Source organism: Urocitellus parryii, chromosome 8 (genome assembly GCF_045843805.1).
Source record: "Urocitellus parryii isolate mUroPar1 chromosome 8, mUroPar1.hap1, whole genome shotgun sequence".
Classification (NCBI taxonomy): Eukaryota; Metazoa; Chordata; class Mammalia; order Rodentia; family Sciuridae; genus Urocitellus; species Urocitellus parryii.
The window spans coordinates 132,837,367-132,860,183 of NC_135538.1; the positions used below are offsets into that span (position 1 = coordinate 132,837,367).

Below are 22,817 nucleotides of genomic sequence, written 5' to 3' on the forward strand. Positions count from 1 at the left end.
CTGATGTATTTCCTTTTTTTTTTCTTAAACTTGTTGCATTTTAAAGTAATTAATGGATTTTTCTCAATGTAAAACAAAAAAACAAACAAAAAAAAAAAAACCCAGATACCCAGGCCAACATGTCATGGATATAAAAAGTCAACAGGGCTGAAGTTAACAAACTAAAGATTTGTTTCTGAATAGCTTTATTGGTAAGGTTAAATGAAATTTGTCACCATCAAAATCTCAGGGAATAAAGCTCTAAAGTTAAACTTATATTTCCAAAGTGTCTTTCTTCTAAGGGGAAGAAAATCTGCCAAGGAACATAATGCTAAGGGTGGGGTTGTGCCGAATAAAGAAAAGGAATGGGTGGTCGGCTGTGAAATCTTCCTCCGGCATCAACATGCAGAAGGTGGCGACTCCTGCTGTGGCCGCCGCAGCCTCCGTACCCTCCTCATTCACTTCCACAAAGGACTTGTGGACAATTTTTGATATAAAAAGATCTCTGGCTCCTGACATGCCAGAGAGATCAGCTTTGCTACTATTAAAGAGATCCTGCACACCCAGGCGGGTGAGGTCAGAGTTGAGAATGTAGCTCTCTTCCAGTTTGAACCTGGGCAATTTGACATTGACCTCAATGATTTCCAGATTCTCAGGTTTGGTCCACTCCTGCAGTTTCTCCAAAGTCAATTGTTTCTCAATCTGGAATTAGAGTAAGGAGAAAAGAAAGAAGAGGTAAAGTTGATTTCATGGAAGTAAAGTAATAAATTATTATTTAAATGAATGGGTTCATACTAATGATTGCTAATCGGTTTCCTTCACATTTTGTGCCAAAAAAGGGATTCCATTTAGAGAATTTAATTTTTGTCTGGCATTGGTGAAACAGAACAGAGCTATGCTCTAAGTCATCAAGGGTCCAAGTAAAGGACTTTGGATATTGGGGCCATCATCTACACATCACATACCCCCTCTACAAACCCACTTATCCACTCTCCTCCATCATCCTCCCTCCCTCCCTCCCTCCCTCCCTCCTTCTATCCATCCAGCCATCCCATTCATTTCTCCATCCTCCCATCCCTCCCTCCTCAGGGCGTACTAAATCCCTACCGCACTGGATCACTGTGATAGGCCATGACAGTTTTTATTACCCTAATTAGTTAAGTGGTACAAGGAAAATTTCTAAAGGTTCCTACTATTTACTCCGAAAGCTACTGGACCTGTAGCAATCTGTATATCAGGTGTTGAGGTAGTTTCTAGTAACTTTAGCTTCTAAGTAAAAATTAAAAAGTTAGATGATGTGTTAGACCTAGTTCCTAATTGAAAATGGGGGTAATAAATGCACCCATCTTATAGCATTGTTTTGAACATTGAGTTGATATCTACAAAGTGCTTGGCACATGATAGTGCTATATAATGTTAAGTATTAACATTACTACTACTACTACTACTACTACTACTACTACTACTACCACCACCACTACTACTATTAGACTAGAATAGAATCATCATTCCCCTTGTATTAGTGATGTGATAATTCCTTTCATGAAACCGGAGACTTACATTTTGAAATCAGAAAAGACTGATTTGGAAACACAACTAAAAGAAGGAACACATTGATTTTGCAAATGATAATCCTTCCTGATAACAAGTTTTAGTTGGGTAGAGGCAAACCACACAGTAGGCTAAGGACACTGAAGAAAAACTGTAATCCTCACAATTTTGCATATTTCTAACTCTGGAAAGAGATGCCTTGTCCTTTAAATTATATACAACGAAAACATTATGCCAAGTTAATATTAGTTGAAATCAATATGGCACATGAATCTTCTCTTTCATGAAGAATTTTAATTGATGAGTTATGTGAACTGTGATGAAAGTGGATAGTATACTAATAGGGTAAAGCTATAAAGTAAAATGTTTGGGTTTTAAAATCTTTTTCCTCATCTTACTATAATTTCCTTTAAGGTTAAGTCAAGAGACTTCCCATGAGTTGCCACTAACCAAAGTGATATTTAGTATAAATTTCTAGATGTTCCCCATCACAACTATTTGCTGAAAGCTGGGCATCTTGAAATTTAAACTTAGGGCTTCTGGGCTAGGAAGGTAGCTCACACAGTAGAATGCTTGCTTAGCATGCACAGGGCCCTGAGTTTGATCCCTAGCACTGCAAATTAATAACAATAATAATGATTTGATGATGATAAAATTCAGGGCTTTATAACAGTAATTGCTGATGGGTTATATTTACAAAGAAATGGCAAAGCAGTGGACAGGAATGTTCAGGTAAAGCCAGTGAACACATAACAAGTACCCACCATGCAACATCGACACAGGAAGAATCAATGTAGCAAAAGGAAACACAAATTATGAGGAGCCAGTTACCTTCTTCAGACCTGTGGAATCGTCCTCAATATCATCTGGCAGCAGAATAATCATGCTGAGCTCCCTGCCTTGGTAAGGCAGTTCCAGCACCCGACACTTAAGGTCCTGGATGTAGCCATAAGGAAATTTTTTCTTCTGATACATCATCTTCACAGTTTTTGTGTCTTTCTAAATAGTTAAGAAAAAAAAAAATCACTTAGATTGTTCTCTGTGTTATTTTAGAGTAGAGTAACTTGGGGTCTGGGTGTGTAGCTCTGGGCTGGGGGGAGAATGTGTGCTTAGGAAGGCCATGAATTGAACACTCTCTCAAAAAAAGAATAATTTGGGGACCGTTTCATCACCTGACCTTATTCAGTCTGAATGGTGCATCGGTTGTGGACTTTTTCATGAATTTCTCCTGCCAGTTTCCCTTGAAGTAGATGGCATTCACCAGCACGAGTTTAGTCATATTATCAACCACACCTGGAGCCAACAGTTCTGGAATTTTCCCTGAAAAAATAAAGTGAGCTTTTTGAAAGCTCTGTATTGGAATTGCAAATCTGAACTGACAATTTAAATGCAATTCAAACGTGTGCTTTGTACTTAATTTCCTTTTAACATAGTGTTGGTTAAGAAAGCCTGACTGGAGTGTTCCTACTTTTAAAAAATCAATTTGTAAGGCAGACCAGGATGGCATACAAAACATTTCAAAGGAGCCAACACTTTTAAACAATTCAAATGTGGGGGCTGGGGGGTGTAGCTCAGTGGTTTAACACATGATCAGCATGCATGAGCTCTGAGTTCTATCTCTGGCACCTCAAAAAATAATTTGTTTTTAGAAGTCGTTAAAGCAAGTCAAATGTGCTCAAAACCTAAAAACAAGAAAACTCCTTTCCTGGATTGTGTGTAAGCAATCAGTGTTATTTTATGAATGGCTATGTTTTTACAGTAAAAAAAAAAAAAAAAAAAAATCCTTCACAGAAGTGTTTTTGGTTACTCGTTCCTTCTTCAAATCTGTCAAGTAAAAGCCTACTCTGGCCAAAAGAAGATTTTAACAAATATCCAAACAGTAGATGAATCAGTCCACTCAAACAAAGGCTCCACCCGGAGAAGCCAGGCACTGTCCAGAACAACTGTAATATAAGACAGCTGTTCTCAGGGTTCCTGGGCACCCAGTATGTTAGAAGAGAGGCATAGTAAGATATATAAATTGAGCCCTGACCCACCACCACGGTTCCCACCCATCATACCTGATTTACTGGATTAGATGTTGGCAAAGAATATTTATGAAAGCAGTGGTTTGTGAATACTGATTCCATGTATTCTATGGGCATTAAATAACTTTGGGCAGGCATTTTATTCCTTTTATTCTGCATTAATGTTCGTTTTAATTTTAAAATGTAATTTGGGCAACCTTATGGGAAGAAGCTTTTTCTTCATTAGTTCTGCATCTGTTAAAAATTATGTCTACGTTTCTCCTTTGATGGATTTCTGACATCTGAGAGCTGCCCAGCTAAGGGGCACTTAAAAATTCACACATGGGGTATATAGTTCAGGATTTAGGAGGTAGTGGGAAGAAGAGGAAATAAGATGCAGATGAGGAAGGTGGATGGAGGGAAAGAACCTATACATAATGATTCTGCCACAGTTTGGATAAGTATTCCCCAAAGGCCTATGTGTGGAAGGCGTGGTCCCAAGCCTGTGCTGCTGTTGGGAGGTGGTGGAACACTTAAGAGGTGGGGCCTAGTGGAAGGTCTTTAAGTCATTGGGAGTGTGCCCTCGAAACTCAAAGTAGGGACTGGGGTTATAGATCAGTGGTAGAGTGCTTGCCTAGCACGTATGAGGCACTGGGTTGGCTCCTCAGCACCACATAAAAAATAAATAAATAAAATAAAATATATATCTATTAAAAAAAAAAACTCTAAGGATTTTGGAATGCCTGTGGGATGCCAGGATGCCAGTCCATCCTTCTTTTATTTTTATTTATTTATTTATTTTTGGTCAAACTGGGGCCTTGCACAATCTAGGCAAGTGCTCTGGGACTGAGGGGCAACCACAGTTCCTCTTCCTCTTTCTTTTAATATCTGCCCATGTGACCTCCTCTGCCACAGTCCCCACCATGATGTACTGTGCTGCCACAGGCCCCAAAGCTACAGGGCCAATCAGCCAGGGATTGAAACCTCCAAAAATATGAGCCAAAATAGGAGCTTTCTTTCTACAAGCTGTTTCTCTCTCCGGTATTTGTTATTGTAACAAAAAAAGCTAACACAGATTCCATGCTGGAGATCTCTCACCTTCTGTCTGACCTTTGACCCACTGGTTTATGGCCTTTCTGGAGTCCTCATAGGCATTCTGAAAATCCACACTGGCCAAGTCAGCACCATATTTTTCCTGAGTTGAAGCCAAAAACTCCTATTTGAAAAACAAAAACAAAAACAAAAACAAAAACAAAAAAACATGAATAACTTCTACTACACACCAAAAGTTGTTATCTAAAATCTTGAAAAGCAACAGAAATTGTCCTAAAAGACTATAATTCATTGCAACGTGAAAGTTCTAACCCTTATGATTTTTTTTTTATAGTCAAAAACACAACCCCATCTTAACCATTTGTAAGGGTAGAGCAGTTTGGTGGTAGTAAATTTGACTCTTGTAATATTTTTTCAGTACTAGGGATTCCACCCAGGGTCTCACAAGTGCTAGACAAATGCTCTCCCACTGAGTTACACCCTCAATCATTTTGTGAAATTTTAATTTTGAGTCAGTGTCTCACTAAGTTGCCCAGGGTGGCCTCACACTTAACAATCCTGCTGCCTCAGCCTCCCAGAGAGCTGAGATTACAGGCATGAGCCACTGACCCTCACACTTTTGGTGTCACATAAAGCATAAACGATTCTTTTCACACGCCAGACTAATGTCATAAATAAGCGAATACTGATTGTTCTAAGAAGTGAATCATGGGATTTGCTCCTGCTTTCATCAAACATCCAGAGTGATCTCTTCATTGCAAAGGCTATAGTACAAAAACCACCACCTTAGTTAATGGGAGTGCTGTTTGTGGTGTTTTCATTCTGTATTGTTTTTATAAATGTGAGTAAATATTAAAACCAACTTGATTGTGCTGGAAAAAAAAATCTGCACCTTCTGGTGGAGTTTTAGAATATAAAGTACAAAATACTTACAGGGAGGAAGTTATAGGTTTTTTCTCCATATAACCTATTTGCAAGTTTCAGAATATAGAAAGCTCCATGTTTGTTCATTTCCGCGTTCAGGCTCTGAAATCTTGAATGAATGTCCTCAACCATATCGAAATGAAAAGTCTAAAATAGAGAAAACATTCTTTTTACCACTATTTGTTTTGAAATTATGAAGTGATTCTTTGGTGTTTGCTTCCATCAAATCAAATTACTGTCTTTATTATCCCCAATTATTGATGATACCCAACCCGATACTTTATTAATTTGTCATAGGAGAACAAAAAAAAATAGGGAATCCAAAATTTATGACTTGGTGAGGCATAACAATTGCATTAAAAACTGCTTTTACACCATTTTTTGTTACAATTATGGTGACACAAATGTGAGTGGTTGATACATTAAATATTTGCATGTGTCTGCTCACCCCCCCCCAAAGAAAGTCCGAAAATGCATGTTTCTACTGTTTCTATATTGTATATTACTGAAAGTTCTCAGGAATAAACAGTGAAAATAAGAATCATCCTTTATATCATACTACAAAAATATTACAAATTGAGGCCTTTTCCTTTGATGAACCTATTCGCATCCACAATTCACTTATTTAAAAAGTACTTTTTAAAAGTTAACATCATGGCAGAAGTTTAATTTCTCATGTGTCAGTCAGAAATCAAGAAGCCTTTATAGTTTTATGAGTCCTGGGCTGGTTCCTCGATTTGAAGACACAAAGAACAAAACCACTCAGCATCCAAAGTCCACATCACTCTCTGAGATCTGCAGTGTTTGTGCTGTTACTAAGATCCACCTGTTTCAATAAAACTGGGGAGAGAAAACCTTAAGACTATTCTCTGCTGAAGATATAAAGTCCCTGGAAGTTCTCAAAATAGGAGCCGATAGAACCCTGAAGGAAAAAAAAAAAAAAAAAAGAACTAATGGCATTAGAGGCTTTGTGAAAAGGTGGAGCTTTCAGATCTGCATGGATGCATATCAGAGCACTGCAGTTGAAGCATTGAACTTCAACCCAGGGCTACACCTTTGTGAAAACAGGTACAGTGTGATGTGTGGCAGGTGTCTTAGAAAACCCTCCATGTTTACACTCTTCTCTAGGTCTTGAGAGGACATCAAACACGAATGTCCCCTCCGTGTCCAATAAGAAAAGCAAGGAAGAGAGGTACCCCTGCCTCTTTTCTTGTTGAAAAAGTGATCTGCCATATCACCAGAGGTTTGGTCCTGCTCCCAAGCTCCTGGGCTTCCCAGTTCCCCATCTGCTTGAGGGCCCTTCTACTATGCCACCAGCCCACAGAGAAAGGCACAGGGGTGAGCCATGGGAATACAGGATCACACAGTTGTCTTTTTCCCTGTCCCTACAAAAAGGCAATTCCTTCATTGTAGTGCATTCCCCATGTTTCATTAATCTCATGCTCAAAGATGATGCTATATAACAAGTACTAGCAAAGCAAAAACTGGAAACTGCTAGCTCTGGGGAGGTAAAAGGACTTACAGAAAATGTGTCAAAGATGTACTCCCTGGTATAAAAGTACCACCCAGCAGGGACTGTGTTGGCTTTGTTCACTGCTGAACAAAGCAAAACAAAAAACATAGTGTCTGGCACATAATAGGTGCTCAGTAAAGATAATGAATAAAAGCTTGCAGGCAGATGGACTGTTTTGAGGGCTTTTCTCAGAGTCTAAATTTCAACATGGACACCTGTTGAACACAGTTCAACATACAGTTTTAAAAACACACTGCAAGAGCTCAAAGATGCAACTATTCAGCACAGACTTTAGCTGGGAGAGGGCAGGGAGAGCAAGCCATTTTTGTTTCTGCTGACCTTGGAAAGCTGTGCTGCAGTATTGCCTCTGGTTCCCAGATACACCATGCCCATCGCAGATGAAATGCTGAAGGGAGAGATGAAGATGTTTCCCGTAGGATTATTTTCACTCAGGGCGAGGAACAGGTCCAAGGCAAAAAGAGTGTTTGCTCTGCTCAGCTTCTCCATGGTGAAAGCTTTAAGACAGAACAAAGGTCCCACGTTGTTCCCAGCCCACACACCAGCAAATAAGGCCACCCTCCTTCCCTAGCATCTTCCTCAATTTGTGTCGATGCCTCAATACTCTGGAACCTGGACTTTGCCCATCCCCGCCCCCAGCCCCTTTTTTTGATCTCTCCTTTCCCCAGGAGGCTCAAACCCTCTCCCATGCACATGAAGGTGGAGTCTGACTTCAGGAGAATCCCAGGATCAGGACCTCAGGTGTCCTAACCTGCTCTCACTTTGCAGACTGGTGAGCCTGACAAGGGGCCCAGGTCCACTCAGTGGCCTTGGCCTGACCCCCAGCCCCGGGTCCATCCCACCTACTAAGAACACATATATTTCTGTCCCTTTGTTTCAAATACCTTGTTCATTTGGGCAATAAATCATTGCCTACATTTTCCGAAAGAATATTTCTAATAGAAAAAAAAATCATAACAACCTACCCTGCATTAAAAAAAAAAATTCTGGCAAAGATGTCATTACTAAAATAATCATTCTCATTTTGGAGATTCAGTAGCAAATGTTTAAGAGGTCAAGGGCCCAAAGTCTCAGAGCTGGTGTAGGAAGGATATGAGGATTTGAAAGCCCAACACAGTCCAGGGTCAGGTGGGCAGGGCAGGGGAGTGGGGACAAGTGTCCTCCATTCTTTTCACAGAAGAGATGCTATCTGCCATGGGGAGGTCCTGGTGGGCGATTCCAGCTTGGCTGCCCCTCTATCCATCTGGATCTTAACTCTCAGAGCTTGAGTTTCCCCCAAGTACAGACCAAAGAGAACCCCGCTGGCTGCTCAGCGTGAGTGCCAAATTGAATTCTCACTGGGATCACAAGGCCCCTCCTCTCCCTGCCTTTCCCAGCCTGCGACCAGCTACCAGGTCCTGGAATTGCCTGGAAACCATCACACACAGCGCCGTCTCAGCTTTCCGTGGCGCATTTTGGCTGGGAAAACGGGTGTCCTCCCTCCCTTCTTTTCGGCCATTCGGGCAGGGCATCCCGGGGCGATCGCCGCGTGGCGCTGGGGACCCAGTGTGGTCCCCACGGTGGGAAGCCCAGCGGGCAGCGGACGCCGTGGTGGGCGACGCTGGGAAGTGTCGGAGCCGATGGGCAGGGAGGGCACAGGTGGGCCTGGGTGGGGCTGAGTGGGGAGCTGGCAGCACCTCCCACCCACCCACCCACCTACCTGCGGCGCCACCCGCCCGGCCCTTACCAGCTGCGCGGCGCCCCGGCTCCGGGCTGGGTGAGTGGTGTGGGAGGGGAGTGCCGGGCCCGCTGCAGCCCTTATAGAATGCGGAAGGGGAGTGTCAGTGTGGCCCCGGGCAGGCGACCTGGGCGGGCGGAGCAGCGGCCCTTTCCGCTGGTGTCTGCCTGGAGTCCAGGCTTCCAGGATTTGATAAAAGCAGAAATCTGCCTGGGATGACTCACGGCCTCTGCAGGGAGTCAGCACTTTTCTCAGATCGAGGCCTGTCCCAAACCTCTGGCAGCCTCATAAATTATTATAAAAATTTTTACTAAAGTGTGAATGACTGGGATGATATAATGTGTCAGTTCTTACAGGACAAGCGATTCCCTTTTGAATCCCATCTGTGGACTCCAAATGCCAGAGATTGTTTAGAGGGTGAAAGAAGAGGAGAAAGGGAATGGTTTGGGAGAAAGAGAGGCCTCCATGATTAGATTAAAAGATTAGACAAGATAATTCAAATGGAAGAAGTGATTTACAGTAGAAGGGGTAGAGAGAGAAAAGGGGAGGGGAGGGGAGGGGAGGGGGGATAGTAGAGAATAATACAGACAGCAGAATACATCAGACAGTAGAAAGGCAATATGTCAATCAATGGAAGGGTAACTGATGTGATACAGCAATCTGTATACGGGATAAAATTGGGAATTCATAACTCATTTGAATCAAACTGTGAAATATGATGTATGAGGAACTATGAGGAACTATGTAATGTTTTGAACGACCAACAATAAAAAAAAAATAAAAAATAAAAAAAAAAAAAAGATTAGTTCCAAACAATGTCTTCCACGTCACTGTTGTCTCAGGTGCCCAAAGTAGGTTCAGCCTCTGAATCACCCCTGGCAAGGATGACTACGGGGCCTTCTCACGGCTGTTTGAGTAACATAACATAAATTTTTGAATACCCTTTCCCCTTCAAATTACAATGACTGAGGTTGGATTGTTTTTAACTTTTTGTGGAAGAGTCTGTTTCCCTCTTTAAATGTCTGGATATGTAACTTCACCAAAATCGACAGTGCTTGAGGGTATGAAATGATTCTGTGCTCAGGAAACCTCTCTGTTTTCTTAAAAATCACATCATGAAGAAAAGTCCTATTTGCTTTGTTAGCATGGATCATACCATGTGAATGGGCTGGTGGACTTTTTCACCTCTGAGAATTATTTCTAATGATGAGACAAAGATGATTCCTGAAAAAGGTGATTTTGAAAGTACTGTGGTTTGAAAATTAAAAAAAAAAACAGCAAGAATCTAATAATCAAGATTGTATGTTGTATATTGTTTTACAATTTATTAGAGTAAAAATGGTGCTTATTGTAACTGGTCATAATTATGCGCTCATGGCTGGTAGCCTTGCCATCATTTCCCATAGAACTGCAGAACCACCTCAATGTCAGAAAGTCAGGAATGAAAGGATTCATTTATTTTTTTAACTAAGGAAAACATTGCTTCAAATTTTTATTTTTTTTCTTTTTACATTGTATTTGTGCCGTCTATATCAAATAAAATGGAAACCATCTCCTAAATCAATACAGGCATTGTATGTTGGAGTTAAAATTGATCTTCATCCATCAATTAGTACATGCACTGTTATCATTTGGATCTGGAATGTCCCCAAAGGCCCCTGTGTTGAAGCCTTTGTGCCCAGAGCAGCAATGTCCAGGGGAGGGGCCTGCAGGAAGTGGTTGGATCGTGAGGGCTCTGACCTCATCAGTGGATAAAACCCTTGACAGATTAATAATTTGATGACATTAGTGGGAAGTGGTGCAAACTGTAGGAGGTGCAACCTAATTAGAGGGCATAAGTTCTCTGGGACATACTCTTGGAGATATACCTTGTCTTTTTGTCCTGGGTCCCTTCCTCTTTCTCTGCTTCCTGGCTCAGGATGTGCTCTCTAAAGAAGAAAAGAGAGAGTGGCTGGGAACACTGAGGTCTCATAGTCACAGCCTCATCCGGAGGCTGCCCCGCCCACCTCCACAAGCTCTGTGTTTCTCAGCAGGTTCTTCAGGGCTGGGTTTTCCTTGTCGTGGAGTGCTGGGTTCACTGTCCTCACTGTCCTAGTCAGACAGTACCACCCTCTAGCAAGCCGTCTTCATGTCCTGTCGTCAGGGGCTGAGTCAGCTCTCCCATCCTTCCATCACCTGCAGGCGACAGGTGCATAGAGAACCCGTTGTATTCCATGCAGGTTGCTGGGTCGCTGGGGCAGCCAAGGAAGGTTCTTGGTTCCAGTGAGGTCCCTTGAGATATCCAAACACGTGACATCAGCTCTTCTTAAGGGTGGCCATAGTAGTCCCAGCATCCACATGAGTGACATACATGTCACTTTCAGGCAGCAAACTGTTGCCATTGTCCTTGTTGCCACAATGGGCGGGGCCTTTGATAATCCAGTCACTCAGTGGCCCTTTTCCCATCAAGATGGCTCCTGCTGGCAATGGCTCCTGAGGTGCTGAGAATGGAGTTAGATATGGTGGTGGCCTGTGTGGATGTCAGCACTGCATGCAGTTCGGCCCATTGAATAGAATGTTTATGTCTAGTCCCAGTCGAAAGATGGCCATCTAGTGGCCAGACAGCAACCACAGCCAAATGGTCCCATCTGCTCATAGTTTCACAGAGTGACACTAAACCATGCCACACCATTAGTAGGCACACCTTTAAATCCTGGACCCCAGGGAGATGCATGAGGAGCCATAGTACCTCCTGTGGGTCACTTGGGTCTTTCTGATCAGCTAGCCATTTTTTTCATAGAGCTTGCTGGTCCTTTGGGTTTCTTTTGCTGGGCCTGATCTTAAATGTACTATTTCCCTTTAATAGTTGAACTTCATCAAGCCATTTGTGCTACTATAACAAAATGCCTCAGACTAGGAAGTTTATAAACAACAGAAATTTATTTCTCATAGTTCTGGAGACTGCAAGATCAAAGCATGAGCAGGTTTAGTGTCTGGTGAGGGCTGCTCTTTGCTTCCAAGATGGCACCTTGTTTCTGTGTCCTCAGGGGTAGGCCAAAAGGGGCCAATGCTATTTGATGCCTCCTTTTTCACCCACAATTTTTTATTGGTGCATTATAGTTGTATATACCTATGGGATTTGTTGTTACATATTCATTCATGTACATAATACACAATAGGACTATGTAATTTGGTCAATATCACTCCCCAGCACTTTCTCCCTCCCTCTTCACCTCTTAACCTTTGACCTCTTTCTTCTACTTATCTCCCTTTGATTTTCATTAGATCCTCCCCCATCTATCTGTCTTTTCCTTTTCCTCTCTAGTGTCCTTATATGTGTGAAACATATGACCCTTGACCTTTTAAGTTTGATTTATTGTCCATTTCCCTGCAAGTGACATAATTTCATTTTTCTTATTGACTGAATAAAACTCCATTTTTGGATTATATTCCACATTTTCTTTACCTCTTCATCAGTTGATGCCTCTTTCATAAGGGGTTTAATCCCATTTACAAGGGAGGAGCTCAGGACACAATAACTCCCTAAAAACCCCACCTCTTAGTACTGTTACATTGGGGATTAAGTTTTAACATGGGTTTTGGAGGGAACACATTCAAACAATAGCATCCCATCCTGACACCCACCCCCATTCATGTCTGATTTAATATGGACTAAGTATGTCCTCCAAAAATCCAGGTGTTCAAATATAATCCCCATTGTGAGGTATGAAGATGGTAGAAACTTCGTTCAATTATGGTGTTTAGAGGTGGAGCCTTTGGGATGTGATTAGGATTAGAATAAGTCATCTGGGAGCCACCAGGATTGAATACTGGTGATTTATAGGACAAGGGAGAGCAACTAGAAGAGACACATCAGTCCCTGTCTCTCGCTATGTGATCATTTATCTGTGTAGGGACTCTGCCAGCATGAGGCCATCATTAGATGCAGAACTTTGAAACTCAAGAATTGTGAGCTAAATAAACCTCATTTCTTCATAAAGTTACCCAGCTCCAAGTATTTTGTTATAGTACCACAAAACAGACCAATACAATGTCCTTCTCACATATAAAATCATTTTTTCTACCCCAACAGCCCTCAAAGCCTGAATTTGTTCTAGTATCATCTAAATCGTATATGGATGAGACTCAAAAGTATAATTCATACAGAGGCAAATTCCCCTACCACTGTGAACTTTGAAACCAAACAAACTATGTGCTTTCAAAATGCAGACTTAAGATAGACATTCCCATTCAAAATGGGAGCAACAGGCAAGAAGAAAGGAGCAGCAGGTTACACATTAAATCCAAAGCCCAACATCACACACACAGACACAAATTAAACCTTGAGGCTTGAGAATTATCTCCTATGAGCCCACATTCCACTGCCTAGACATATTAGCATAGTGATTGGGTGCCCGAGGCTCCAGGGGTTTCCACCCCCATAGCTTGGCTTGGTGCAGTCCATACAGCAGCCCATATGGGGTGGAATCTGGTGTCTGTGGCTTTCCCAGGATGCCATTGTATGTTGGTTGCTCTGCAGTTCTGGGGTCTTGGGGGTGGCTCTGTCTCTCAGCTTCACTAAACATTACCCCAGTGGGGATTCTTTGCAGTGGTCCCAATTCCATGGCTCCAGTAGGCTTCAGTGGAGACTCTGTGGTAGCCCCACCTCTATGGCAGTTTGTCGTGTAGGACTCAAGGCTCTCCAAGTGTCCTTTGAAAAGCAGGTGGAATTAGCCAGGCCTCTATAGCTCATGCCCTCTGCTTTCCTGCAGAGGTTGAACCACATGGATGCTCCCAAGGTTACAGGAAGGGCTGCCTGAGCCAACCAGTGTGGCACAGGAATTCAGGGAGCAGAGACCTGAGGCTGCCCTGAGTACCTCCCTTGAAACCATTGTGCCCTCCATGCCCTGGCAGTCTGGGCCTGTGACGGGAGTGGCCGCGCCCACAACCTGAGATGCCTTTGGGATGGGTGAGTCTAGTACTATCTTGATGAGTGGCATCTGGGCTTTCTTCCAGTTACACTAATCTGTATCAAATGTTATTTTTGGCCAAACCTTTAGTGTTCTCTTCCAACTACGTCTTTTTATTCTTTACATGGCCAGGCTGAGAATTTTCCAAATTTTTAAGTTTTGCTTTGCTTTTGATTATAAATTCTATCTTTAATTTTTTTGCCCTCATCTTACATTTTACTACAAGAAATCAAGGGCTTTCAACATTTTTCTCAGAAATTTCTTCTAGAGAATATCCCAGTTCATTGCTCTTAAGTTCTGCCATCCACAAAGCACTAGAGTGTGGACATAATTCTGCCAAGTTCTTTGTCACTTTATAGCAAGGATGGCCTTTCCCCCAGTTTGCAATACTTTTTTTCTTCATTTCCATCTAAGATAGGACTGGAATTGCCTTTATGGTCCATATTTCTGCCAATGATCTGATCATGACCACTTAAGTAACCACTCGAGACACTTAGGATCTCGCTTCAGCTTTCTCTTCTGAGCCCTTCCCAGAATCATCCTTAATGCTCCATTCACGGTAGCCTGATTTCTTCTAGCACGTACCGCCAAACTCTTTCGGCCTCTGCCCATTACTCAGCTCCAAAGCTGCTTCCACATTTTCAGATGTGTGTTATATAGCAAGGATCCACGTTTGATTCCAAGTTTCTTAGATTATTTGTGCTGCTATAAGCAAATACAAGGCAAATGGGCAATTTGTAAATTTAGAATATTTAGTTCTCAAAGCCCTGGGGGCTGAAAGTCCCAAAATTAAGGTGCCAGCAGGATTGGTACCTGGTGGAAAGCAGGGTTGTTCTCTGTTTCCAAGATGGCACCTTGTTGCTGCATCCTCTGAGGGAGGAACATGGGGTCCTCATGTGGCAGAAGAGACAAAGAGACCCATCACACTCCCTCAGGACCTTTTTTAAGAGCCATAATCCCATCCATGCTAAATGACCTCTTTAACGGTCCCACCTCTGCCATCACACTGGTGATGAATTTCGAAGGGACATATTTAAATCATGGAGCATCTCTTTTGCCACATAAGGATACAGCATTCATTACTTCTGACTTTTCTTATGTTGCCATGAGAAAACACCCTCACCAAATACTGAATCTTCTAAGGCTCTTCTTAAGAAGACAATTTTCTCTATATCTCTTTTATCCGGGAGAAATGTGTGAGCACTGCCAAGCTACTCTCCCTACCCCACCACACCTCAGAGTCTCCCTGGCCCATCTTGGTTTATAGTAATTTGAAAACGTATCCATCTCTAAGGGGTTTTCTTTATTATCCTCTGCCTGGAATTGCAGTGGTCTCCCTTATCCATGCAAAAAAAAAAAAAAAAATCCAAGACCCCCCAGGGGAGTATGTTTGAAACTGCAGACAACTCCAAACCATATATAAGCACTGTGATACCATGATAGTGGATCTGATGACCGAGATGGCTATAAAGTAACTAAGAAGTGAGTAGTGTATACATCATGGGTACACTGAACCAGGGGGTGATTCATGTCCTGGGCTGGGCAGAGTGGAATGGTGTGTCCACACAACACTCAGCATGGCACACAATTTACCACTTATGACTGGTTTAGTTCTGGGATTTCCTGTTTTCAGACCACAACTGACCATAGGTAACAAATCAGATAAAGGGGGGAAACTATGGTCTTTCTGAATTATTTTTCCTACCCCCAGAAATCTTACAAACATTTTGAAGTGTTTCTCTTTACTCTTCAAAGCCATTTTGAGTTAGCTAGTAACAGAAATAGGTAAAATACTGTCTCAGGGTTGATTTTACAACTTTTACTTTCTGCCAAACAGTGCAACAAATCCAGCATTCGTATTTCAGGTGTGCAACATAGTTTTGTCCTTTAGGGGGCAGAATTTCACCATATACTTGCAACCATATAAATTTCACTGTACAATAGAAACCACCCACTTCTGGTGAGATGTCTGAATGCGAGGACTTGCAGGAGATTTTTGTCATCTTTGATCAAGCTCAGCTCCATTTCCTACTAGGGTAGCTGAGATTCTATAATTTAATTTTCTCTTACAAATATGCAGGTAAATTGCCAGGGCTTTGCTCTGACCTCATTTTTCCTTCCCCTCTCACCTCGTAGGCTTCCTTACAGTAACTCAAATCAGAATGCTTACTTTCCTTGGGAGTCTCTGTTCCTGCTCTTTTTTTCTTCCTGGAAACTAACTCCTTCTTCTAATTTTGTGCCTCTTCTTTGAGTCCTTCCCTGGCCCCTGGGCTTCCCTTAGCCCAAGTTATTTCCTGTTAGCTCTGTAAAGTGGTCACCATCAGAAACTTTCAATCTCCTTCCACAGGACATGACATCAAGAGAATAGGGCTCTGACCCAATCGTCACTGCCACATCCCAGTGTCTAGAACACCACTTGGAACCTAGAAGATGTTTAATAAATTTTGTTGAACAAATTAAGTGAAGATTTTATCCCAGGACAAACTGAGTTATATGGACAGATAATGTGATGTTGCTCAGAAAAGTTTCTTGACAAAGCATAAGAGGGAGAGAAAGTTTCTCAAACTGAATAAATAGAGTAACTCTATTTTTTTTAAATTGGTGCATTATATATAAATCACATATAATAATAGGGTTCATTGTGTCATTCACATATGTACATAACATAATTTGTTCCATTTTATTTCCCAGTATTTCTCTTTGCCTTCTCTTTTCCCTCTCCCTGATCTACTCTCCTGTTCTCCTTTCTATTTTCATAAGATCCTCTTTTTTAAAATTCCTATTTCTCTCTAGCTTCCATGTATGAGAGAAAATATTTAAAAATGAAACTGAAGTTCAAGGAGGAAGGAGTTCAGATCTCAGTTCAATGAACTATAATGCACTATAAAAATGATATTCATGGCTTAACCACGGTGTTAAAAACTGCCTTTGGAATTCATAACTGAGAAAGGGGCACTTATAAAAGCCTTTTAGGACAAAATAAATAAGTATAAGATTAATTCATAGTAAAGAGTGTCAGCCTGTGATAGAAATGACCCAAGTATGATCCATTTGGGAAGGTGCTTTCTCACCAACACAATCCTTTTTAAATTGGTATAGGATAGTTATGCATAATGATGAGGTTTGCTGTGATGCATTCAGACATGCACACAATATGACAATATGATGTTGTTCAATATCACTCTTCAATGCTTCCTTGCTCTCTCCCCACTTCCCTCCCTGTCCTTTCCTCTGATGATCTCACTTTGATTTTCATGAGATTTCCGCATGCCCCTACACATACCTTTTTTACTTTTTTCCTCTCCAGCTTCCACATATGAGATAAAACATGAACCTTGACCTTCTGAATTTGGCTTATTTCACTTAACCTAACCGTCTCTTGTTCCATCTATTTTCCTGTGAATGTCAGAATTTCATTTTTCTTTATGGGTGAATAAAACTCCACTGTGTATAAATACAGCACATTTTCTTTACCCATTCATCTATTGATGGACACCTAGGCTAGTTCCATAGTTTGGTTATTGTGAATTGTGCTGCTGTAAACATGAATATTCATGTATTCCTCTAGCATGATGACTTCAATTTTTTGGATGAGTGCTGAGTGGTATGGCTGGGTCATATGATGGTTCCATGTCTAGTCTTTTGAGGAAACTCCATACTAATTTTCACAGTGGTTGTACTAATGTACAATCCCACCAGTGGTGTAAAAAGTGTCCCTTTTTCTTTATTATTGTTTGTATTCTTGATGGCTGCCATTCTGACAGGTATGAGACACAATCTTAAGAGTAGATTTGATTTGCATCTTCCACATTGCTGATGATGTTGAATATTTTTTTCACATATTTGTTGACCATTTGTATTTCTTCTTTTGAGAAGTGTCTGTTTAATTCATTTGCCCATTTATTAATTTCACCAATATAATTCTGAAGATCTTAGTATCGACAGAAGCATAGTGTACACATACCCCCACATACCCTAAGGGTGGAGTTGAATCTCACTGCCCCGTGCTCTGACACGGTCAGTTTAGAGGATGGCTTTCAGACGTGTACCCCACAGTCAGAGAAAGAGAAGGGTGATATTCTGTGAGGAATTTTAGAAGGAATTGGATTGGTTTAATTTAAAGAGGATAAGATGCTCACTTGAGTAGACAGGAAATCAGTAGGGGGACCTACAGGATTAAATACAGGAATTCAAAACCAACACCAACCTGAATAACAATCAGAGACAATCTCCAAAGAGGTTTTTGTTTGTTTGTTTCCAATACTATGGATTGAACCTAGAACCCAATGCATGCTAGGCAAGCACTCTACCACTGAACTACCTGACCCAACCCTAAGAATATTTATTTGGGTCTCGTAGAGGATTGCAATGGGAATACACGATGACTTTTAGTAACTATGTACATGTTACTATGAGTTTGAGGCAAAGGGAAGTTTTGAGAGACAAAAATGAGGGGGATTATATGAGATATTATGAAACAATAATCCTTGGCCCCAATGATTAATAACCAAGGTAACATCCCTCTGAGTTTGAACAGTTTCTGGGCAAAAGTGCTTTTTGTATAAGGTTACAGTGAACTTTTTGGTCTGGCAGTCTTTTGTGAATATAGTTACTATAGGTTGTCATGTGTGGGAACCCTTCCATCATAACTTCACACATTTATTTATTTATTTTTTAGGGTTGGCACCAGTGACTCCATGTTGTTACTCTTTGGCAAGAGGATCTGGTCTGAATTCCCAGTACTGCTTCTGACTGGTTGATCCTGGAGGCAGACTTCTCATAGCCTCAAAGCTGTATCAACCCAGATAAAGTGCGGAGCTGTGGCTAGAGCTCTGCCTGGCATATGCATACACCTATGCACATACACATACACATCATCAGTGGCAGTTAGGGGACCTCAGACGGCCTAGGTGTGTTTCAAGTAGGGCAGCAAGAAGCTTGACATGAATGAGAGCATAAGTCCCTGGAGCCCTGACTTCTAATCCCACCCTCAAGTGACACTGAACCACTAATGACAGACACTCACCAGTGGAACCAGCAAGCCTCGGCCCTCTGGATGAGAGGCAGAGAGGAAGTGTTTATTCTAGCACCACCTGGGTGGGAGGGGTGGGGACGCCGATTCAACCCTCCTTAAAGATGAATGCTGATGCTTAGAATGTTGTCTCCTGGAGAGCAGGCTCTTGCTTCATAGCTCGGGGGACTGACGCACAGATGAGACAGAATCAGTGCAACATAGGATCTTTCTCAGCCGTAAGCAGAGAGTCCTTTACAGAAAAGTATCAAGTTTAAACCAACTTGATAATGTATTCAGAGATAGTAAAGAGGAAACTTCCACCTTGGATCAAGATATGAATGAGTTAAGATCAAAGTTCTGATTGTTGTTCTTAATTCTAAAGTTCTTTACCATTGAACTACATTCTCTGCCCCCAAACTCCTCCTTTTTAATGACCAGGGAAAGCACTCAGTGACCTCAATATAGGCCTCAGAGTAAGAGCTTGGAAGGGATAGTTGAGATCTGAGCCCAACACCATTTCTCACCCTGAAACACTCCAGGGAGACCGCCCTTTACACCCGTGCCCCACCCCCTGCTGACATTTCCTTCACAGGAAAAGCTGAAGAGGGTGTGTACCTCTTTTCATTTCCTTAAGCATGGTCTTCAGCATATTTCTATACTTTCCAATCATGCTCAGAAAAATATCATTTTTTTATATTTTTGCATCCCACAAGTCATCTGTGTCGAAGTAACTTCCTCCATTGCAAAGGACATCTTGTCATCTGCCACTTCCTAAACTCAACTCAATTCTGACACTGACTACCCAGAATTAGTACAAACCCACAGGTGAAGGGTTGGGTTTTCCACCAGACAGCCTCCATGTCAGACACTAGCAGCGAGCCCCATGGACTCAAGCTACCCCATTTGGAGTTCACATGACCTCCCTTCAGGCTTAAGAGTTTGCTAAAATAACTCAAGAACTCAGTAATGCTCTGCTTTATTATAAAGCGTACAGCTCAGGAACAGTCAGGTGTAAGAGATGCATAGGAAAGGTTGGGGAGCTGAGCGGGGAGACCTGAGGTTTACCCTCTCTGGGCATGCTGCTCTCCCAGTACCTTGATGTAGTCACCAATCCAAAAGTTCCTGTTAAAGAAAAATTATACCAGAGCCCACGGTTTTTAACTGAGCTTCTACACAGGGTCCCAACAGACCAGACTGAAAAATCAAAATCAAGTCACTTATGCTAAAATTCCACATCACCAAATCGAAACTATCATCTGGCTTTCTGAGAAATCAGGAGAGAATTAACAACCAAATTTCCCAACCAGTCCAGTTTTAGTTGGTGTGAGACTAAACTTCCCTCTGTTTTAAGGTTATTAGGAGTCATATGTTTTATAAAAAGTAACCAGTTTTCTTTAATTGATTTGTCTCCTCGTCCCATCTTACCAGAAAACTAACTTCGAAATGACTGATCCACACTTTATAATGTTTTTTTTTTTTTTCCTGCTTTCTTCAGCCCTTTTCTGTCTATAAAATCCCACTCTGCTTAGCTCATCAGAACACTTGCTCTATTTAGTGGAATGAAGTGTTGTCAGATTCTAGAATCATAGATAAAGCCAATTAAGATCTTTATGCTAAATTTGTTATCATGTTGTCCTTTGACACTCCCTAAACTTCTTGGTGTTTTTATTTTTTTTTATTATTTTTATTTTTTGTACCAGGGATTGAGTCACAACCCCCTGCCCTTGATATATTTTATTTAGAGATAGGCTCTGGCTCAGTTGCTAAGGTTCTTGCTAAATTGCTGAGGCTGGCTTTGAACTCGCGATCCTCCTGCTTTAGCCTCCTTAGTGCTGGGATAACAGGCCTGCGCCACTGTACCCAGCACCTTCTTGTTTTGACACTCCCTAGCCTCGTTTCTCAAGACTATCAGCCTGTAGGCAAAATTGATCAAATCATTGACCATATGACTATACCTGATCACCAGCTTCTTTTTCCTCCCTTGAGCCCAAGAGTGAGGCTCAAAGTTCTATCTCTGTAAATTTGATCTTAATCTTTCTGAAATAGCCAGTTTTTCCCCTGAAAGTATGTCAGGGCCCACCATGAGTCACCTCATTAACAATACTTTCCCATCACTTAGGAAACCCCAGAAGTTTTTAAAGCTGTGTCCCAGGAGCCAGGGCAAAAGACCAGCACTATTTTTTATTCTGCCATGCCTACACTGAAGGCTAGCTCAGCTCTTATGGGCACCTTCATGGGTCAGACTGTCAGGCCTATCTGGAGCAGTGGAGAAATCCTGACATGCAGATCTGAAATCAGAACATTTGAGGTCCTCAGAGGTCCTCTGACATTCTCCAATTTAGCCCATTTCATTTTCCAGATACTTACGTGAACGGAGAAGTTCAGAGACTCTTGCCCAGATTTTCCCAGTTGGTTATTCACAGAGCATACCAACTCCCTCTGCAGTGGATCTCAGTTCCACAGTACGCAGTTCGGTGTCGACCCTTTGTGGTAAAGTCGCCATGATTTGAATGCCACCCCACCGAAAGCGTGTGTCTGAAATTTCATCCCCAACCCAACAGTATTGGGAGGTGTTGAGGATGTGAGGAGGGCTGAGATGTCCAGCACGGTGAGACAGTAGGGAATTTGAAGCTGAAGGGCGGGCAGAGAATACAGAGGAGAAAAAGAAATCAAAGAGGCCATAACCTAAATAAATAAATAAATAAATCCCAAAGCACAACTGCTGGTGTGGCCAAGAGGGTTTTAAAGATTAGGGTTGACTGAGCTGGGGTTCCAGTTGTTAACTGTGGGGGTATCCTCTGACTCTCTTCTGTAGCCCCATCCTATTTTCTGAGACTCTCTCCTGCAGCTCTCTCCTCGCTGCCTGGCTTTCTTTTTGGTATGAAGGTTTGAACCCAGGAGCACTTAACCACTGAGCCATATCCCCAGTCCTTTTAAACAATTTTTTATTTTGAGAAAGAGCCTCACTAAGTTGCCGAGGCTGGCCTTGAACTTGCGATCCTCCTGCCTCAGCCTCCTGGGTCTCTGGGATTACAGGTGTGTATCACTGCGCCTAGCTACTGCCCGGCATTTTTCTCATGGACAGATAGGAGTTTGGGGCCACTGGGAGAAGACCACACAAGTGAAGTGCCATCTCTTCACGCCATGTCAAAGCACACGTAGGCAACATGCCTAATCGCTGTTGGCATTGCCCTTTCCCTTGTCTGAGGAAGTGCTTTCAAGGTTTCTCCTTGTAACTCACTCCGTGGCTCCTTCCCCTTGGCTCCCCAGCTTAATTTTGATGACTGATATCACTTTTAGTCAAGGCTCCGGGCATACAAGAGGGTCCTGAGAACAGCTTGACCCTGACACCAGATAAGAAATGTCATTTAGCTACAATTTTTCCAGTGAAAGCCCCACAAATACTCCACAGTTTCATTTCCTCCTCTCAGTCTAGCTAATGAGTGGCCGTGGGCGTAAACCTGCTTTCTAATGCTAAGGAATTGGGAGGTTTTTGTGAAACGTCAACATTAAATTATCTCGGCATTTCCAAGTCATTCAGAAAATCTCCTGTTCCGTTTTAGAAGTGAATCTGAACCTTACTCTACAGAAAACTTCCAAAATAATGATTATTTTAATTGTACAAATTTAGGGGTATGGGGTGATGATTTGATACATGCATGCAGTATGTAATGATAAAATTATGGTAGTTCATATTCCCATCCCCTTTAATATTAAAAAATGTATTAATACATAACTGTAAATATTTATGGGGTATGGTATGATTTTTTAAAAACATGTATACACATGCTGATCAAATCAGTAATTAATGTTTTCATATCTACGTTATAACTTTGTGTTTGGAGACTTCATGCTCCTCTTGTCTAGTTATTCATAAGGTAGAATATACTATTGTGAAATGTAGTCATCCAACTGAGCTATGAGATACTAGAACTTATTACCTCTGTGTTTTGGCACCCATGAGCCATGCTCCTTCTGACCCCTCACCTCCATTCACCCTCACCAGCCTCTAGTAATCACTAGTCAACATTCAGACTGATTTTTTAACATCCACATATGAGAGATGGCATACAGTATTTGCTGTGATTCTGTG

General features: G+C 41.9%; 1 protein-coding gene across 2 annotated transcripts; it reads right to left on the minus strand.

Moving 5' to 3' along the window:
• Nucleotides 1–201: 201 nt before the first annotated feature.
• On the minus strand, nucleotides 202–8,842 carry Serpinb1 (serpin family B member 1). Of its 2 annotated transcripts, none has more exons than XM_026398925.2 (7): nucleotides 8,771–8,842; nucleotides 7,366–7,541; nucleotides 5,523–5,660; nucleotides 4,635–4,752; nucleotides 2,708–2,850; nucleotides 2,362–2,529; nucleotides 202–681 (listed from the first exon to the last, which is right to left on the minus strand). In XM_026398925.2, exons 2-7 carry the CDS (start codon nucleotides 7,531–7,533, stop codon nucleotides 277–279), a joined length of 1,140 nt encoding a protein of 379 aa, XP_026254710.1. In that variant the 5' UTR covers nucleotides 7,534–7,541; nucleotides 8,771–8,842; the 3' UTR covers nucleotides 202–276. The 2 variants fall into 2 exon arrangements, with proteins under 2 accessions (XP_026254710.1, XP_026254711.1); XM_026398926.2 differs by having other exon boundaries at nucleotides 8,744–8,795.
• Nucleotides 8,843–22,817: the final 13,975 nt, after the last annotated feature.

What these genes read in the sequence shown, in the direction of transcription:
- Serpinb1 (XM_026398925.2), bottom strand. Translation starts at nt 7,533, where the DNA reads ATGGAGAAGCTGAGCAGAGCAAACACTCTTTTTGCCTTGGACCTGTTC. An exon ending in CTGCAGCACAGCTTTCCAAG is followed by an intron (nt 5,661 to 7,365) that starts GTCAGCAGAAAC and finishes TCTCTATTTTAG; the next exon opens with ACTTTTCATTTCGATATGGT. An exon ending in GGTCAAAGGTCAGACAGAAG is followed by an intron (nt 2,851 to 4,634) that starts GTGAGAGATCTC and finishes TTATTTTTTCAG; the next exon opens with GGAAAATTCCAGAACTGTTG.